Source organism: Taurulus bubalis, assembly GCF_910589615.1.
Source record: "Taurulus bubalis genome assembly, chromosome: 13".
NCBI classification, from domain to species: Eukaryota; Metazoa; Chordata; class Actinopteri; order Perciformes; family Cottidae; genus Taurulus; species Taurulus bubalis.
Window position 1 is genome coordinate 13,646,220 of NC_136601.1, and position 21,381 is coordinate 13,667,600.

Sequence of the window (21,381 nt, forward strand, 5' to 3'; positions counted from 1 at the left end):
ATATTATACAATTCCATTTTTCTAATCTAATTCCTTTTTTAAATGGGTTAAACCCTACAAATGTAAACCATTTCTCTAAACTATACTGAAGTTTAAAAGTTTACTCCAGCCTTATTAATACTTAATTTAAGTACATCACACGCCATGTATTGTCTGAGAATAGTGTGCTTTTCTTGGCTACATTGCATGTTAAATCGTTTACACCTGTCATACACCTGTTAGGTTGGACTCAAGATTTCGATGAACTGGAGGTCTGCTCTGTACCAACTAAAGAAGCTGCATTAAAAACTGTGGTGCATTTGCACAACTGGCCCCTGAATCCACCTAAGGGAAGCTCTGATGGACCCACAGGATTCTCCTTACACTCACCTTCATTATTAACACACACTCCAACATGTATGATGCCGCAGTACGGCAGTGTGTGCACTTCAGGTCTTGTTTACATGATTTAATTGCTTCTATGTTAATTATTTGTCCATGATGTTAATGATGCCATGACGCTCAGCTCTGACTCCTTCCATGTAGGCCAACATGGGAGTTTCAGGGGACAGTGATGGAGGACATGGGAGGAAAACAGAAGCTGTTGTTAAGAGGAAGTGTGCATGTATGACTTGTCAGTAGGACGTCAGTGACAGCTGTGCTCAAGCTTCCTGCAAGGATATTCTGTTGTGACGTTTAGAGACACTTCTGGAGTTTTCTCTCTCTGTGTGTGTGTGTGTGTGTGTGTGTGTGTTTGCACATGTGGCTGAGCGAGTATTAGCACTGCAGGGCATATATCTTCCTCTTGCAGGAGTGTGTGTGTGTGTGTGTGTGTGTGTGTGTGTGTGTGTGTGTGTGTGTGTGTGTGTGTGTGTGTGTGTGTGTGTGTGTGTGTGTGAGAGTGAGACCGACAGTTGTTATCAGCAGGTTGTCTCAAAGGGAGGCCGGGAGGGAGAAATGGTGTGTTGAGGTTTTAATTTCACCCAGAGGGGACGTTGTCACTCCATCACTGCCACTTACACCCTGAGCATCCCAAGCCTAAGTGGGGTGGAGGTCTGGAGTGGACTTCTAGACCTCCAGGGCAGCGTTTGCTACTCACACCCAAAGATAAGCTCTAAAAGTGGGTTTCTCTCGCCGCTGTGTCTGGGCAGATGGGTCTTGATGCTGGAAGGTTTGTTTTTGGTGTGTTGAGTTGTCATACAGCAGTGTTCTTGTCGGGATACTGTGGGTGTATTTGTGTGCCTTTACACAGGTTGTGTGTGGTGTATGTAAGGGCTGGAACTGGCACGGGTATTGTCATATTATGCAAACACATTGTGACACAAAAAATGTCATCACAAGAAAAATGACAAACTGCTGAGCTTTTTGTATATGTACAGATTTGGCATTTTGTTTTCGTTCTTTCTCTCCTTAGTGTTGAGATGCCTCCTTTGTTCTCACCATCTCGAAGTCTGTTGTTGTGGCCATATCAGTACATCTCAGTGCCTGTTATATTTAGAGTCAAACCATTATCAGAGCTTACAGCTGGCCGCCTGTGATTTAATTCTGACAGATCAACAGCGTTCAAAGCAATCTCCTCTCTTTTTGTCTCGCTCATTTTTCAGTCTCAGTTCTTTCTTTCTCCCTTTTCTTCATTCTTTGTTTCTTTATATACCGTAAGCTCTCTATTTCAACTCAGTGTCTTTCATACAATCCTCACATTCTCCTTTCATCTTTACCATTTTCCCAGCCAAGTAGTTTATATTACTGCCTTTTTCTCTCTCTTTTCATTGACCCCGTTTTCAGTTCAATTTGAAGAGCTTTATTGCAGCTCCTCTTATTTCTTCTCTCCTCCACTCTAGTTCTCTTTACATTTTCTCTACATCTCTATCATCCACAGTGGCCATCTGTACGCTCCACCTCCTACCCGGCAGAGAAACTGAGAGCTTCATTACTTTGAGCAAATCCACATTGAAACAAACATCAAACAGTGCAACTTCTCATGTGGGAAGAGACAAGCAATTAGTTGCTATTACATCCTTGAATCTGTGTGCAAAGGCAACCCAAATCTCATTAATCATGAACAATGGGGGCGGTAATAGAGAAGCATGTTTATGCAAATGCCCCCACACAGTAATTTTCTTCATGTTTAATAGCCAAAAACAGAGGTGGCGCCTCAGAAAACAATCCTCCCCCATCTTTTTCTCCGCTCAACCGTTTGACTTTCTTCTATTTTGCCCCACCTCCTTTTTTTCTTTTTGTTTTCTTTATCCCACCTTCCTCTACTTTCATGAAGTGTGGACCTACAGAATCAAAAATATTGATCTCGGTCCCAGTTTGATGGCACAACCCTGAGATTTGGGACTTTTACATCCCCCAGCGCATTCCCTTTCTCCTCCATCAATTCTATCCATTTCTTCATTTGTTTATGCCTTTTATTTGCATTTTTATTGTTTCATTGCTTGCCTCTGTCTACCCTCCGTTGTCTGTTTACATCTATTTCTTCATTTCTCCTTCTCTTTACTTTGCCCTTATTGCGTTCCCCCCCCCCCACACCCACCCCCGTACTTTGCATCCTAGCCTTCAGTCCAGTAGCTGTATGCGATGTGGACTAAATATAGCCCGGAAGGATGTTATAGGATTATGTCTCTGCATCCTCTTCTCTCTCCTCTGCTCCTCTTTCAGTGCCTTCTTCTAGTCTCTATTAGTCTCTCTATTTCTCTCTCACTTAGTTTCAGGTGATGATGATAGTGTTGTGTAAAGCTTAGTGAGGATGGATTAGAGTCTAGGCCTGGTGAAAGTCAACAGCATGTAATACCTTCCAAGATTGGGAAAATACGACTTGATCAATTAATTATCTGTCTGGCTGGAGGTATATTGATGAGTTAAGATCGGGGTCAAAGGAATCAATAAAGAAAGAGGATCTTTAGATAACCACTACATATATTTACATTTAGAGTTGTATTGGTGTAGCAATACTACAGTGGCAGATATTAACTTAATACATTTAGTATTTGTTCTTTTGTGATATATGTGATGATCTTTAGAATAAGATCAATTGTTATTGCCTTTTAAACTGTCCATAATCCACACGCATGATATTCTGTTTTTAGCACAAACCCAGCTGCATTTACACAGAATGTGCATTTACATTATTTTTTGTGCCTTTTTCATTGAAAGTCTATGTATGCCTGTCAACCACTGAAAATATTAATAGTTCAAGGTTTATGTTGAAGTAAAGGTTTCAAATACTTCCCCCACATTTATTAACCTTGCTGTTAAAATTCTTAAAACATGTATACGATACAATATCATAAATGATTTTTTATTTTTATTTTATTCATGCAGCAATCAGCTCGTATTCGTATTTTAAGTGTGCCTTTTTGTATCGTTTCCCTGAAACAAAGGTAAATTAAAAAGCAACATAAAAAGATCAAATGAAATACAAAAGGGCACAAATAGCTAAGAAAAGAGACATTCACTACCTTAACTATATCTACATTCACAAATATACCATATTTTAATGATGGTGGTCACATTTAAAAAATAAATCACTTTTTTTGTGATTAAGACTAAATATACTATTCATGACTATAACTGCACATACAGCTTTTTTTTCCAACCGATTGGGAGTATGTATGTGTTACTGTATATGGGGTGTGGGAGGGGTTGAAGGAGGAGAGTGTGTGCGTGTGTGTTTGCCCCGTGAGGGAAAAAGAAAGAGCTCAGTGTGTTTGCTCTGCATCGTCGGGAGCTGCCACTGGTGCTGAAGGTGGATAACTGCTTCCCCACTTAAAAGGGACGATACATTTGATAAGCAGGAGGAAAGAAAAGAATAAGAAGAGGGAGAAAACCAAAAAAAGCTCATGCGACTTCCTCATCACTGCCACCCCAGAGGCTGCCTGCAGATTGGAAGGAAGTTTCTTGGAAACTTGGATTGTAAGAGCACCTCCAACAAGCGTTAGTTATCTTACTTGGACACTGAGTGTATTTCTCTAACACGTCCCCTCTGTCTCTTACTCACTATCTGTACATGCTCACCTTTCTGTCAAGCAGTCACTAATTTAGACTCATTCAGAGGTGGGATGGAGAAGGTAGAGGAGGGGAAGTGGGGGAGAGATCATCGCTTCTTTTTGTGTGTCTCCCTCAAGCTCAGCAGGACGAAAGGCGACGCAGTCGTCAGAGAAGCTCGCTCTCCTCTGACTCTTTCACTCTGTTGGATTCATACACTCCACCAGAAGAAGTTTGCCACTTTGACTTGAGCGTGCTGCTTTGGACCTGGAAACCGCTGTCCTGCCCGCCGTGTCCCAGATCGCTGTCAGGATGGCGGGGTGTGCCAAGCGCTGCAAACAGGGACTTGTCAAGTTTGCTTTGTCCCTGCACAAACTGGTCACTGGCACTCTCATCAAAGGTATGTAAGTGTTTGAATGTGTCTTTATTGGTTTATGTTTGTGCAAGTGCAAATTTGTGTTTATTTGTGAAAGTTCTTGGACAGTTGACAGCTCTGAAAGTAGACCTAATTGTGGTGTGAACAGGTTTATTGTTGCAGGCAAGGCCACACATTTTGCATTAATGTCACACAAGCAGAAGTGAAAGTCCAATTCACCTCACCTTTCATCTTCAGCTCCTACAACTTGTTTCTTTACTCTCCTCTGTAGTTGACCCCGTTCTGTTTCATGTGTTCTCCAGAGGGGGGACTGAAGGAGACAGGGATGAAGGGAGGACATGGTATAGGGCAGAGTGTGTGTGTGTGTGTGTGTGTGTGTGTGTGTGTGTGTGTGTGTGTGTGTGTGTGTGTGTGTGTGTGTGTGTGTGTGTGTGTGTGTGTGTGTGTGTGTGTGTGTGTGTGTGTGCTTGTGATGAATGTGAGGTATAAAACATGTCGATGTGGCATTGGGGGAAAGGAGATACACACACGATGCTATGAGGAAGGGGAGGGTTTTACTATTGTGATTTATTAGTTGTTATTCGCCGTTTGAATTCATGGTTTAGTGCCTGTATGTAGAGGTCCTGTGTTTTTGTGTGTGCCTGCATTCGAGTGTCATTTTAATCTCATTCTGGTGCTTTTATTTTTATTGTTAAAGCAGTGCAGGGGAGTACACACAAAGCTTCAGAAATTGTATGCAGCGCAGCAGCCTGGAGGTACACACACACAAACATACACACATACTTACAGTATGATGCTCTTTGAGCCAATTGACATTTTGTCTGGAGGGATAGGAAACATCATAGAAGTCAGTCACACACATACATTAGACGCACAAAGACATACTCAGATGCACACACACTCACTTACAAGTTTGAGGATGGTTCAAGCATTCAGTCACAGTGGGTAGAATTGCCCACGAGGTATCACACACACACACACACACACACACACACACACACACACACACACACACACACACACACACACACACACACACACGTCATGAAGGAGCTGCTGCTGAGGTTTGGTTGCGTAACAAATTATTACTTAGGAGAAAAGTCATAGTCAAAACAGGAAGCAGCAATAAGCATGGACAGAAACACACTAAGAAACAAAATACACGGTTGCCCAACAGCACTTGGAAGCACACACACAGATATGTAAAAAAAAACACATGGCACACACACATATATATTAACATACAAATAGATATACACACACGCACACAGCACTACATCTGCTCTTTTTCAGAGCTCCGGTGGAAGTGAGAGCAACGGCCATAAATGCAAATGGCCTAGACACACACACACACACACACACACACACACACACACACACACACACACACGGACAGACACACACACATTCCATCCCATTAAGGGGGCCATTACAATATTGTCGTTTTATGGATTGTGACTACCCATTGCTTTTCTATTTTAGATGTTGGTGTTTTAATTTGGCGTGACGATGAACTTTTGTTCAAGTCCATGGATACAGAGAGTAGAAACAATTAATTACAAATAGTTCTGCTGTTGTGATTTAATAGCAAATAGTTAACATGTGATAATGAGCTCTTTTTTGGCTGAAATTGAACTTTAACTTAAGTTCTTACTAAGTGCTGTGGTCCATTTGAAATTACTATCAGAATCCATCTATGCACTTGAAACTGGATGGTTGTAAACTGCTTAGTTATGGAGCCATTAGAAGAACATGAAACAAGAGTCTAATCCAATCTTTCTTGGCTGCATGCCTTTGTAATGACGCATAATGATGTCTAATAGGGTTAGGGTTGGAGTATTTAGGTGTTCTATGTCTCAATTTTCCAGATAGCTGATGAACACAAATGCTGCATCTTTAATCTGTGTTTGAAAGTTAGGATTGTGTGCAGGAGCTTTTTAAAGGACTTTGATTAATCTGGCTTGACACTGTCCTCTTAAAGAGGTACTTCATTGATTTAGTACTGCAGTGAGAGGCATATAAAAAAAGAAGGTCAAAACTGAAGCAGAAGAGGCCAAGATATGAGTTTCCCTACATCCTACACTGCCCACGTTGTAGCATCTTTCATTTGACCCTCTTTGACCCCCATGTCTTTCAAGCTCCACACTCCTACAGGCTGTGAGGTCCTCTTCATGACGAGTAAAATGATCCTTGTGTGTCAAATTACCTTTTAATCCTGTCTTTTTCCTCTCAGTTTTCTTTGAAATACAAATACTACTGCAAAAACCACTGCTGCTATACCTCTGTCACCATTAGGCCACGGGTACACATGTAAATGCAGGTAAATGCGGTGATATTTGCGTTGAGAGTGGAGTCAACCACTCACACTTTTTTGCTCTTGGTTGAGAGTGAAACTTTGCCCATGTGACCGTGTGCTTCTAAGCGAGAATCGAAGTGGTGCAGACATACGGACCAGCATGGCTGCACCACTTCGGTTCTCCCTAATTTAGATCAGCATGAAAAATCAACCTTTCACTCCAAATATGAAATATAAACCGGACCTTTAAAATTCATGTAGAAATAAATTAGAATAAGATATGTCAATGTACATTTTTAGATATAGATCCATTCATCTATCCATCCACTCAGTAGCACAGCCACCAATTGATTGTAGTCAGTATGATGCTGACATTGAAGGTCAAAATACTAACGATATAGCCGAAGGGCCTGTCTGCCTTTTTTTCAATGACCTTTAACAGTCTGCATTTTAGGACACTACTATGAGCAACATTAATATGTTCACTGCTTTCAGTAGCAACAGAAGCTCCATGGAAACTACTGAGAAACTACTGAAGTTGTGTTTATTCAGTGGACTGAAAGACAATTATAACACAGGTATGCTCACATAATGTATATCTATGTCAGATGACTATCAGAGCAGCATTGACCTCTGCTGGTAGCACAGAGAAAATACAGGTTATTAGACAGAAAGTCTCATATGCTATCCTGATGGGTTAGCTGACAAAAAATCAACGACTTGTACTTGATTCTGATTTCACTTATCGTGTTTCCTCTTTTAAATTCACATATACTATAAACCCAAGAACTCACTGTTATTTAAAGTATGTGAAACTCTTTTAAAAAAAGCACAAATCATGTGTATTGTTATAAACTAATGACTCATTATTCAAACGTTTAAAATGAGAAAGTCAATATGATTTACGAAGAATATGCATGCTGGTGAAGCAAGGAGTCAAGATTCATGTGAAGAAGCATTTCAGTTAAAGGGGTTAAGAATGGAAAAATGTTGAGGAACATGTGTAGTGATTCATTAGACAATATAAAAAGGTAAAGACGTGGCTTGTTTGAATTCATAGGGTAGGTATCATGTAAAATGTTATCTGTACTTTTTAACCTCAAATAGGTTGTGTATTTGCAAAAGTGTGCATTAAACTATCGTGTAAATCGTAATGCCATGCTTTCTACTGTACTGTTGAGTGATTTAGTTTTTTTCTGTCATCCCAAATTTTTATTTCAACATCTATGTTGAAAAGATCTTTAAAGGGTTGTTCTGCTTCAACCTACATTATAATGTTGCTTCCTGATTCATTGTAGCAGATCCATTTATCCCTTGTGATTCCTGTCAATCCCGTGTAGACACTAAAAATATATATTAAAGCTAAACATTTTAGTAAATAATCTTGAAACACAACGCTCTGGCTGAATGTTTGATTTGTTTGCTTCTATTTCCATAGAAATCTCAGGCTGGAGCTCCCAGACCTCTTTCAAGCTCACTTCCTCTATAGCTGCAGGCTGATTAGACTTTCCCTTTCTTCACCTCCTTTTCCTCTTAGTTCATCTCTGACTTTATTCACACATTATGTCACACATTATGTCAAGCCATGCCAGGCTTCACAGCCTGCATTATTTCACTTATCCTTTCCATGCAGGCTGCCCTCTGGTGCCTCCCTCTGGCATACAAGTCCAACCTGTTTGGCTGCAGAACAGTGTGCTCTGTGGAGGGCTGGGCACATATGATAGGCGGCCGTGGCTCAGAGATAGACCGTTTCAATCCCCAGCTCCTCAAGTCTGTATGTCTAAAATGTTCCTGAGCAAGACCCTGAACCCTAAACTGCTCTTGAAGGCTGGGCCATCGGTGTGCTGGAATATGCAGTTTAGATCCTGATGGGCAGGTGGCACAGTGCATGGCGACCTCTGCCATCAGTGCATGAATGTGTGAGTGAATGGAGGAATGTCGACATGTAGGATAAAGCGCTCTGAGTGATCTGAAGACTAGAAATGCTCCATATAAATGCAAGTTAATTTATCATTTACCACCCGAGGGCAGACATCAGCAAACAAAACCGTTTTTGGCTGAAAATCCAAAGCAAAACACAAATCCAAATGAATTCCTTATTTTCTTCCTCCTCCAGATACCTGATATTAGTTTAAATCCAACATGTGTATTGCATCACACTATTTGTTTTACCTCCTCAAGAAAAAGTTTCGTAAAAAAAAAAAAAAAAATCCCACATCTGTTCCTTGAGTAATTTGGTAATCGGAAACAAACCCCCTACAGAGGAAACTTTCCTGCAGGAACCAAACGAGAAACTTAAAATGCGGACTCCTCTCAGTCTTCAAAGTGCTCTTGCATTTGGAATAAGAGGAACATGCAATCGTAATCATCCTTATCCTTCCTGTCTGTTTACCGCTTGAATAGTAGAGCTCATTTCCGAAAGGGAAAAAAAACCTTTTGTTCATTGACAACAACTTACAAAAGATGACTCCACTGTCCTACATTTTAACTTAAGTAATTATCATTTGAAAAGTCTCACTTAAGTGCCATAGATGCTATTTGATTTCTAATTGGAAATGTTTTTCAAAATGTTAAATTTTTTGACCAGATCTCAGTCTTTTCCTCCTGATTGTGAGTTTCTCAGACTCCACAGCAGAGGGCGTCAGATTCCTCCTTCTTCTTCCCATTACTGAAGTCATTGTCAGAGCAGATCAGAACAAAAATTAAGTTGAGTCTTAACCAAACAAAGCATAAAATATTCAGCGTGTCAAAGTGCTGGCTGATGAAGCGGCTCTTCCTCTAATGGTTGATGAATGATGATGGACACTGAGGTGGAATTTCAAGCTGTGGGTTCACTAGCATCGGCCACAAGGACTCAGAGCTGAAGTATTTCTCATAAGTGCTGAATGAAAGATTCTGCTGCTCCTCTTTTTTTTCATTAGATATTCCCATCAGGTCCTCCCGCTTTGAGTCGGGGGGACTTGGCTTCACTTTAGTATTCAGAAAAGAGGAGGAGTGAAAGAAGGATGGATGAGTAAATGAGAACAGATAGCTGGGAAGAAGTGTGTATGTGTGTGTATGTGCATGATTGCACTCTTTACGCATATGCAAGTTAGCATGTGTGTATCTTTGTGCACACAAGCTTTGATGTGCATATTAGTGTGTGTGCTTTTCCCTGTGTATGCACTTGCGTGTGTGTGTGCGTGTGTACTGCTGCTTAGCACCAAAAAAACTATCATATCACTTTTAATGCGCCATAGAGGACACAGAGTGCATGTTTAATACGAAATATAATGCATAATAATTCATATGGAAGAGGCTCTGAGGGGAGGGGACACCATTCTGCCCCCTAGCTCTGTAATCAATCCCCAAGCTGCATAAAATGAACACTTCCATCACTCTTTATCTGCGGAGGAAAAGTGAGACACCGAGGGGCAGAGTCAATGGAGGTGTTTGTATTCAGTTCACAGAGACAAAGTGGGTACTTTTTAAAAAAAATAATAAGACTTAGAATAATAAGAGTTAGCAAAATTGCATTTTCATCCTGGTGTGTGTCCTGTGCTAAGTGTCTGTGTCTAGGAATAGTAGTGACAGGGCTCGAGTACAGTAGCACCCACAGAAAAGTGATACTGTCTGTTAAACATTTTTGGCAGTAAAACAGTAAATTTTTCACACATGCTGAATGGTTAACAGCTTGGTGTTAGTGTGTTTCTTACTGGTTTATGTCCTGTGCAAGTTCATCTTGAGCTGACTGGGTTTGAACTCAGTGTCATCTGTGTGTCAACCACAGTAGTAAATTAGATATTGGCCGCACAGGGTTTTTCACATCCTGACAGGTGACATAAAGTATGTGGGTGGCGTACAGCAGTGAGTCTTCCTGAGAGATTCAATGTGGGACATGAAAACAGCAGCCGTTGGCGTGGCCTTGAGGAGAGAAATAGACTGTTGTCATGGAAAAGAAACAGTCCAAATTCACCCACCCATGTCCCCGTTCTTGCAAACACAACACATGCTACCACGATTGGTCTGTTAGGACTTGACACGAATACAAAAGCCGTGGCTCAGTGGTGAGCAGGGTCGTCCTTCAATCAGAGGATCGGCAATTCGATGCGTCCTTGGGCAAGACACTTAACCCCCAAAATTGCTCCCTAGTGGGGGTAATGGATTTGAATGATTAGTCAGAGTCCTGATGGGGAGGCGGTACCCTGCATGGTGGCCTCTGCCATCAGTGTGTGAACGGGTGAATGTTGACATGTCGTGCTAAAGCGCTTTGAGTCGACGGAAGACTATAAAAGTACAAGTCCATTTTAAAATCACAAAAAAACATTTTGAATCAGTTAGCATAACACATTGCTGTATGAACAAGTTGATTTTCAGATAATCAGTTTACAATCATAGAATACTGAGAAATCCCAAAATGTCAGATGCTTGAACCAGCGATTTCTTTAGCATTTTGCTTAACTCATGATTAATTATCAAAAATGTTGCAGATTACCAATTATGTAATCAACTAATCATTTCAGATCCCAATAATCCCATTGATTTTTATTTTCAGTGTATTATCATAAAAGCAAAATTCCATTAACCTCGATTGTACTGGCTTTACAACAGAAATCTCGAAACGTGGATAACCAAAACAAGAATAGCTACAGCTTAACACTGATAAAAGTAATCTATTGTTTGTAGTTTGAGTGAAATTATCCTTTCAGTTAAGATGATTTGTGTCAGCATTTGTCAAAATAGCTTTGGCAGTGTTGTCTCACTGGCTGCACATTAATTGCAGTCAGGCCTTGTTGCACAGCTTGGACTTTGTACGTTTGTAGTCAATGCAGCAGCAGCTGATCTCAGCAGCAAGACACCTCCTTCTGTCAGGACGTTGAGCTTGTCTCCTCCACTCCGTGCGCCAGTAAATCAACCTGTTTGTTCAGATGAGTCAGACGACACTGAGGTTGTCTCAGCCAGATGCAGTTTTCCCTCCTTGTACATCTCTCTGTCCTGCCATCTTGTTTCGGTCATTTTCTCCACTCGCTCCTTCATTCCATCTTCCCCCTCCCTCCTCACCTATCTATCTACTTTATTCTAGCAGTTCTCTGCTCTAACTCACTTCTCCCCTTTCCCTCCCTAACCTCCTCCCATCTATCTTACCTTCCAAATTATCCACTGCAGTCTCACTATCTTCTCCATCCTTCCTGTAGTTATTATTTTTTATTGCTCCCCTGTCTCACTTTCTTTCCTTGCTGTATCTTTCCTTCCCTCCCTGCTGTCCTCCCAACCCTCTGCTCTCATCTCCTCTCTTCTGTGTGGTCATCACTATGACAGTTTCCATCCAGCTGTTGCCTGATAAGACCGGGCAGCGACTGACCACCCAATTTATTATTCACTGCCTGCTCACCACATTTCCTCTGCTTGTCAACACCTCCTTTCTCTGCTGTCAAATGCTTTCTGCCCTGTCTAACCCTATCCTTTTCTTCCCATACCCAGCATGCATTCATCCTGGCAGCCATCTCAATCTAGTAAATATATCCATTGTGTAATGGTTAATAAAGGATGAGAGAGGTGATATACAGCCCCTCGGACAGGACTGTGTCGCAGCACAGAGGATGTCAGGCTTAATGTCTTGGAGGAGTTTGGCCATCGGCCTAATGTGATTAACCTGTTGCTCTTCAGTGTTATTGAACTGCAAGTGCAGATCTGCAAAGCTATTTTAGTTTCCTTGTTGAAACCACTTAGACATAAATGCCTCAATTACTTTGTCTGTGTGTTTATCAGCCGGATACTTCAAAGACGTATGAATTAGATTCCTTGGAAGTGACTGCAGTAGATATGGGTAAAGATGTCTCGATATATATGCAATAACATAAAGTATACTAACCTAAGGTTCCTACGATTACTGGCTTTCCTTATGTAACACAAAATGTTACTAATCTGTAAATTCCTGATAATTTCCCCAAAATATTTTCATGTTTTTCCAGGAAAGAACCTTTGGTATTAATTATAGGTAAATTATGAGTGATCGGTTAGGATAATTCAAGTTTCTAAGCTAACATAAGTATACGTAAATAATACAGACAAAACTACAATTCAGCATATATGATGAGTACAATTCCTGGATTAATAGACAAAGTAGTCCTTTCAAGGAAATAGGAAATCAATAAGGTAGCCAATACAAATAAGAAGTCTCTGAACTTTCTCTCTGTTTTCACTGTAATGCGCTGTGTACAGATTGTAAAGCCCTCTGAGGCAAATTTGTAGTTTGTGATTTTGGGCTATTTCATTTTATTTAATTAATGACCATGTCTGTCTGACGGTATCTGACTGTGCATGTTAATATCCTACTTGATCTTCCTCCTCTCTTCTGACTCCTGGCCGCTGACTTTGACCTCTTGATGTTGTGACCTCTTGTTCAGTGATGTTTACAGACAGCTGATGTCGTCTGTTTCCAATGCTCTCTCCCTCCCAGGGTTACAGGGTCCATGCCATTTTACTGATGTAGTGTCAAACAAGACGCCACCACCCCAGTCTTATTTTTCTTCGGTTTGCTATATTTAGGGTGGAAGCAGAGATCCCACTTATAGACTGAAGTTCTGTTTTTGTTTTTGCTCACTTTTCAGCTTTTCCACTGTGGGGTTTTTCAGTTTATCCGGAAGATTTCTAATATATTTGATCAATCAAAGGCTTTCCCTCCACTGAGAGATGTGTGTGTAACCCCTCCACTGAAGTTAAACATCCTCACTATAGTGAATCACGTAGTCTTATCTTGTCTGTTCAGCTGAGCTTTCAGAATTGAATCAGCGTTTCATTGTGTCGCTGCTACAGTGTGTATTTAAGAAAACCTGTTTTCTCTCTGTTGATATATTGCCACCTTGACTCGTGGGTGTTTGTATGTGCGCATCTGTGCGCGTGTGTGAAATGTGTTTGTTATTGTTTGATTTTGACAGGAAGCTGCTGCCAGATCTGCCTCTGTCTGTGGAGCCAGAATAGGAGAAAAAGGAGAGGTGTGTGTGTGTGTGTGTGTGTGTGTGTGTGTGTGTGTGTGTGTGTGTGTGTGTGTGCACGCGTGCGTGTGTGTGTGTTGTGGTGAGCTCTTGCATACCCAAAAAATGTCTCTCGCCATTACGGTGCTCCTTTTCCTCACTTTCTGCTTCTCCCTGCCTCTCTTCTCTTCTTAATTCTCTTTCTCTCGTCCACTCAACACCTCCTCCTTCTCTCTCTTGTTTTTACTCTGTATTGATCCTCAGCGTGCAGCCAGTAGCTTTTAATGAATGCCACGGCCTAATGGCTTTATCATGGCCTTGATGGCTTCAGCTCAGCCACAGCCATGGCTCGGCTGTAAATTGTTTTCCTAACTAAAGCCACGTGAGGAATTTCAATAGGAGCGAGACTGCAGTCGATGGCGTCGGTGCAGCCCGCGGGGCGTAACATATAGAGGACAGCAAAGGGTTAATAGTGATTGACAGAGGGGAACATGTGTGAGGCGGTGGACCGGCGTCGTTCCCCTGGTTGCATTGTCAGATCTGGGCCTGATTGTGTATCTGTGTAATGGATTAATCAGCAGATTCAACAGCTAAAACATGTCTGGTACAGTGTGTTGATGCCGGCCCTGACATATGTGAGGTGATGTTTCTACAAATGTAGTGGTGTCTGATGTACAGGGCTTTGTCCGTGACACACACACACACACACACACACACACACACACACACATACATGCAGACACACGCCGCATGTCAGACTCATCCATGTCGAGATAAAGCAAATGCATACTCGCCACAGTCAGACCATTTGCCTGCTGAATAGTAAAGGGGGGTATATCAGTCTAGCCCTCCCTTGTCTCCCCTCACCTCTTGCACTCTTTATGCCTCTCTGTCTCTCTTTTTCACCCCCTTACCTCCCGCTCTCACTCTCTCACTTGCTCCGTCTCTTCTTTCTCTTCACCTCCTTTTTTCTGCTTCCTTCTCGTAAATGTCTCATTCCCTTTTCCTTCTCCCTTAAAATATCCCTTGAGTTTTGTCTTCCCCTCCTCTCCTCTCACACACGCTTCTCTACCGTTCCCTCTCTCTGTCCCTGTCTTTTCCTGTGCAAAAGTGTGCAATCCCTCTTTCCTCACCAGGCAGACAAAGAGACTGAGACAAATAGTAGAGGGGAAAGAGGGAGCAGAGAGAAACAGAGCCAGAGAGAGACAGTAAAGATACGTAAAGAGGTACAGAGGAATTGATGAAATGACACTAAGAGAGAGATAGAAACAGAGAGAGAGAGACAGAGAGAGAGAGAGAGAGAGAGAGAGAGAGAGAGGGGTAGAGGAGAGAAGGAAGAGGGAGGGTCTGCATGGTAGAGAGAGACAGAAAGGAAATAGGCAGCTTCGGTAACAGCGTAGAGGTAGCTCCAGTGCATGTGCGCCAGCTATTTCATTCACACTCTCTCGCTCTCTCACACAAACACATCCTCCCCCTCTCTTTCTCACCCACTCACTCATTCACTCACACAGACACACTCACACACCCTCGAGCAGAAGCAGCAGAGCATCGTGGGTGTGAAGCAGCATGTGATGTGATATCTGTTCTTCTACACAAACTGCTGGCTGAGGGAATAACTTAATTACCGCACACACACACACCTACTATACGCACACTCACTAGCACACCTTGATTATAGGCGGGCAGACACACACACACACGCAAGCGCACTCAACATGGGTCTCGTGGTGGGAACCTTTTCCATGCAAACCAAGCAGGTGAACTACCGCAAAGGTAAGAATATATTTTTCCCTAAATTATAAAATGTCTGTGTGCGTGTGTGTGTGTGTGTGTGCACGTGCGCGCAAGTGCGTGTCCACATGCATGCGACTGTCAGAAGCTCACTTGTCATGTTGCGAGTTTGTGCTTTAATTACGGAGTCTTGTATGTTTGCTCTCAGAGTCATGAATATTGCACAAGGAGTGCATTATGGGAATGACTTGGACATATACAGAGCGGGGATGTAAAGATGGCAATTTTTAAATTCATAATTGGTTTATGATGCAATATCCAGGCCATCTGCCCAGTGGATTTAGGAATGTGTGTGTGTGTGTGTGTGTGTGTGTGTGTGTGTGTGTGTGTGTGTGTGTCCTCTTGTAAGTGCAGCCGTGTCATTGGGCATGTCTATAAAAGGTGGTGGTATTTACCCCTGTCTGCTCTCCAACCAACCTGCTTCCTGTCTGCCCTGCGACTGTTTGACATGAGGAACAGCTACTGACATGTATGTGTGTATGTGTGTTCATAGACATAAATAAGAATGTGCGGCTTTGACCATGATAACAATTATGTACAAAATTCCCCCCTAAAACGTAAGAGGGTGTAATGGGGTCAAACATTCTGTGTATGTTGTGTGGGGGCTGTGGCAGAGGCGCGTGTGTGCAGTAAATCAGTGTGTAATCCGTCAGCCTTTGGCCATGGTCTGTCCTGTGTCTGTTGACCTCAAACCTGATGGTTATCATCAGCAGACACAGAGCTGCACCCTAGGGACTGAGGAGACCAAACACAGGAGTCAGATCATGTTTCGGCACACTGTCACATGTAGGAAGCTAACTCATGATATCATGTAAAACATCTGTCTCTATTGTCTGTGGTATACCTGTCAAACACTACAGCCACTGTGGAGTATTTTAAATAGCTGTAAAAACACTTTAGAGACCCTATGAATGGTTATAAATACAGGCATATATAGCATCCTGCGTGGGTTGTTTATTTTAATTCCCGACTTGCGCCTCAGTTCATTGTACGGCAACAGCTCACAGACGATACTTCAGATCTGTGCTGAACAGATGTGGCACTTCTTCAAGATGGAGCCAAACATTTGGAACATATAGAAAGATTAGTGAGGCAACAGTGAAAGACACACATGGGAGCCATGTTGTCCTCTCACAAAGTAACCACAGTTAGAGAAGGCAGCAGTGCTTACAAAGCAACTGAGATGTATTTTTAGCCCATTTTACTCTCCTCTAGTTAGGGTAAACTCTAAATAGCAGCCACTTTGAAGTGTGCACAGTTAGGGTGTGAGTAGGAGGCCAATAGATGCGTAAAAGTGGGAGTGAAACATTGAGAAAAGTTGAGGAGAGGAGGCGAGGTTGCTCCTCAGGGGGCTGCAGTGTGAGTGTCAGTGAATGTGTGTGTGTGTTTCACCATCTGCTGCTGTGTTATAAAAAGTGTCCTAATGAAAGCAGGGCAGGATTCATTTTGTATGGAGGGTTGGCCCATCCTTGGTCACCAGCCAACATGAGGTAACGGCCAGCTGAGATTAATTTGCTGAGAATACGGAATTGAGCAGGGTAAACGAAACATACTCTACAATGCAGTCTCAATTTCAGAGGCATATCAATGTGTCAATGTGAGTCGACAAAATCAAAAAGACTTGTGTCGCGACATGAACACTACAGACATGGAGTGACTTGATATCCTCCCACAGCGCAAATATTCAAAATGATTCAAAAAGGTGTGCTGCCGATCAATTTCTTCATATATTGTAGTTTAAGCCAGCACACAGACCACAGATGAGACTTGAGGTTGTTACACTTGAATGAACAAGATGATGAGATGTTCATTTCTCTCTCCGGCTTTGTCTGTTCTCTCTCAACCTCTGTATTCACTGTGCGTCCTTTAGTTTTTAGTAAGTAACATTATACACATTATATACACCGTCTTTATTTTAATATTTGTGATTTGACTTTTTGAAATGTGTCTCAAACTGTAGACAACAATGAAGCAAACCGTGTTTCACAATGATATATTTTTAAATAATACGATGACACTATAATTATGACAATGTAAGTTTGTGTTGATGTTGAAGCCTCCAGGTTTCACTGTAACAGTAACATATACACCCCTGTGGTAATGACATTGTTTGAATTAGATGAGGTCTTTGTTTATGTTTGTGTTGAAAAGCATAGAGAGGTTACAGTACTCCTATTCTGGGCACAGTGGACAGTACCTGCTTCTTCTTTATCATCTCCATAACATTCCCTCTTTCTTTCTTTTTCTCTGTCCTGTGTGCTGCATTATTCTCAAAAATGCCAAAGGGCGTACAAACTAAAGTAACTGTAAAGAATCAAAAAGACAACGAGTGTAACCCACAGATCACAGACAACACATTGCCTTTGTAAAGAAGCCCTGTAAAGAAGCAAGTTAAGTACTAATCAGGAAACCAAGGTTGAATATCCTGTAAACTGTTTTATTTTGCTGGCAAAACATTTCGTCAAATGAAGATGTTTAAGACCACCTGTTTCTTAATCATGTCTGAAAAAAAGGTCTTCTTTGTATAATCCTATACATGTATAGATAGTTAGCTATTTGTGACAAACATTCAGAGGGGCACGACCAGCTCCTCATCTTGTCCCATATCTTCTCCTTCCCAAAGTGGAGCTTTAATTGGCAGTATTTTCATTTGTGTCCGTTTTTCGTGAAGAAATTAAGGGTCAGTTGATGTGTATGTTATTGTAACCGGCCTTTGCTGGGATAATCTTGCAATTAATAGAACAGCAGTCCCTCATTTTAACATGAATTTCAACCCTTTTGACAAAAGAAAAGCATTTCAACTGAGAGTTTAGCAGCCTAACATTGAATGGACTGAACTAATGTTAGATTAGCCAGCTAGAAATCAACTAGCCGGCATTACTGGCCACTGTTGAAGTGCACAGGCGCTATTGTTTGATGATGTCTGTCTGGGGAGGAAGGCCATTGAACTACAAGCAGCCCACTAGTTACATTTTCTAGTCACCTGAATCCAGCTGTCTGTCCGGTTTCCTCAAGTTTTTGACGTAATAAAAAAAACCTTGTTGAGTAGTTTTTGTTGTAACGACAAGATCATCCACTTCAACAACCAACCACACACAAGGAATGGTCAGGTCATTTTGGTGATATATAATATCTTTGCAAGTATAGTTGTTTTAAGCAATTATTTCTCGACCTTTGCTATATACCCATCGTAAAAACCAGAACCTCGGTGACCTCGATGATGTATAAGGTTGTGCCTCTGGTAGAACAGGTTGATAGTTTGATCCCCAGCACTTCCTGTCTACAGCTCAAAATCCCTGAGCACTTGACTGAATTCATGAACGCTGCTGTAAAACCTGATTGCTGTACCAGCTTTCTAAATCCAGCCAGATTGATGCTGTGGCCGACATAAAGCTGTTGCTTTCCCACTAGAGAAGATGGGAGCAGAGGTATTAGCCAATGTCCGAGCCATAGGTTGGCGTTAAGGAGTTTATCTATGTATCTGTCGTTATCTAGGGCAAAAAAAAAGGAAATATAGCCACTGTCACTGTGCACAAACTACTCTGCTCCTGTGAAATATGTCCCAGCGGATATGTTATAAACTACCAAACCTGCACCTCGCCGGCACATTCATCTCTCTGTCTGTTTGCTCCATTTGTTTTTGCCTCTGCTTTCATTTCTCCGTACTCTCTCGCTCTGTCAAGTGGATTTTCACCCTCATTCTCTTTGTCTTACCCGCTCTCACCTCATTTCACCTCCTCATTTTGTCTTTTATGTGTTCCTCCCTTCAAGTTTTTCTCTTCTATTTCCCGAGCTGCTCTCTTCTTGATCTATGGCTATTCGTCTGCCTCTGCTGTTTATCTTAGGGTTTCTGTCTCTCTCCATCTGTCTCTTTCGCTCTCTCGACCCCTCACATCTCTATGTGTTCGGAGTTTTTTTGCCCAGAAGATAGCCTTGGCCTACTCTAAGATCACTCTAACTGCTTTCATGTAGAGTTTTAGTTTGGGGCCGGTAGAATATGTAAATATAAGTGTGTTTGTGTGTGTGTATGTGGGTCTGCTGGAGAACAAGTGTGTTTGATTCAATGTATCTATCTGCTGCAGGGCTTAAGAGCTGACTGAAGAGGAATCCTGTTTCCTTGATAGGCTTTACAGTTTCCACCCCTCTATCTCATCCCTGGACATCAAAAGAAGTGCACTGAAAGGGCCAATTAGGACAGCAAAAGAGCATTATTAGGCACATGGCAACATGGAAATGGGTTTTCTGACTAATCCCATGCCCAAAGCATGTGTGTGACTTAGTATGGGCATCCAATGATGGAATTGTGATATTACAACCTCATATCTCATATTGCTTTACACTCCAGTCTATATTTTCACAGGAAGCACGATTTCCATTTTAAAAATCATTTAAGATCCTCTGTAAGCGTTTGATCTTTCAGTGTTGAAAATGAAATCCACGTTGAAGAATTTCAATAAATAAAAAAATCAATATATTGCATAAATAAAGATACTTAATTTGCATTATATTTGCAGGCAGATACGTTGCTCACTTCTTCAAAAGATAAACAATATTTTCCATGCAATTTATCTCCGTCAACAGCTCAGCCCTGTGTTTGCCTTCAGGCCTTTGTAATACTGAAGCCAATGAGAGAAATGCAGATGATGAATATAGATAGCTATTTAGCTCTGACTTTATGGTCAGGCCTGTATGAACGGTTATGACAGCAGTGACGCACATCATTTGAACTAAGTTAATGTGACAGCTGAAAAGAGACTCGACTGTAGATGTTGTCAAAGTAGCATTTAACTCTGCGAAGAACTGAAATCTCAGTGTGTCTGAATTTAATCAAAATTGTTCTCTTTTCAGGAGTTAGTGGACATTAAGAATAACAAGCTGTCCATTGAGCATATAGTTACTCAATAATCAGTAAATTCACTGAGTAAAACAAAAGCACATACAATTCATTACAAAAGCTGTTGCTTCAAATTCAAAAATAAAGACATGTTATGTTGTTCTAATTTTATTTACCATATGTTCTCATTCCAACCTGTACAGTATCTGTGTAATATAAACATTGGGGGAGGAAGTTACGCAAACACAACAAATTAGTAATTAGTATCTCCATGTTCTTTACACTAATTAGGCCCTACAGGAAATGTTTCATGCCTGAAAAGAAATCTATTTTTTTACTTTTAAATGGGGCAACAGAGGAACAGAAAATAACTAATCCAATAATGACACACAGATCAGTAGGGTTTTCTTTTTGTTTTAATTCTTAAATAACAAGCTAGCTACTGAGAGGTCCATGTGTTGCCAAGTGAATCTACACTTCTGAGAAATAGGAATCTGTCGCAGACAGAGGGAAGGAAGGACAGAAGAAGATGAGCAGCTTCAATTATCTGTTAGATAAAAAAAAATGTGTCAGAAAAAATGACATGGCTGACTTTCAAACAGTATGTTGTGTTTCTGATTGTTTCACTGCGACACTGTTTGGGTTACAGAACAATGTGACATGGGAAATAACACTGACTAAAATAAGTACGTCATCTGACTATGGATGTGTGTGTGCTTGTGGTTTTGCTGTAAACAATGCATGATGCATCCTTGTGCCCATAAACATCAGGCCAGTGAGTCATGGTTCACGGTTATGTCATTCACATGATGGGTGTCATATTCCTTTTTACAAAATCAAGGCAACAAAGCAGGAAATAAATACTAAATATTACAATTTAGCTATGTTTACAATTGTTGCATGGTGGCAGCTATATGATCACTTATAGCTCTGGGTCTGAAACTGCCCAATGCTGTTGAAACTCCTCTATCAGCACCTTCATTGATTGACTGTCCCTTTGAGCTCTTTCTGTTCTTCCTGTTTCAATCCTGCAGGAAAAAAACCTCTTTAAACCTATTGAACCAGGAATCAGAATGTCCTGCGTCTCCCTCATTCTGACAGTGTTTGTGTGTGTGCGTGTGTGTGTGTGCGTGTGTGTGTGTGTGTGTGTGTGTGTGTGTGT

At 41.4% G+C, this 21,381-nt stretch overlaps 1 protein-coding gene across 1 annotated transcript in view; it reads left to right on the top strand.

Moving 5' to 3' along the window:
- Positions 1-4,281: 4,281 nt before the first annotated feature.
- The window catches only part of kcnip1a (Kv channel interacting protein 1 a), a gene marked incomplete at both ends in the record, with an annotated part of 32,885 nt that continues 15,785 nt past the window's right edge, over positions 4,282-21,381 (top strand). The window contains one exon of the mRNA XM_079228340.1: positions 4,282-4,369. Coding sequence (XP_079084466.1) covers positions 4,282-4,369 — 88 coding nt within the window. The remainder of the gene's footprint in view (positions 4,370-21,381) is intronic.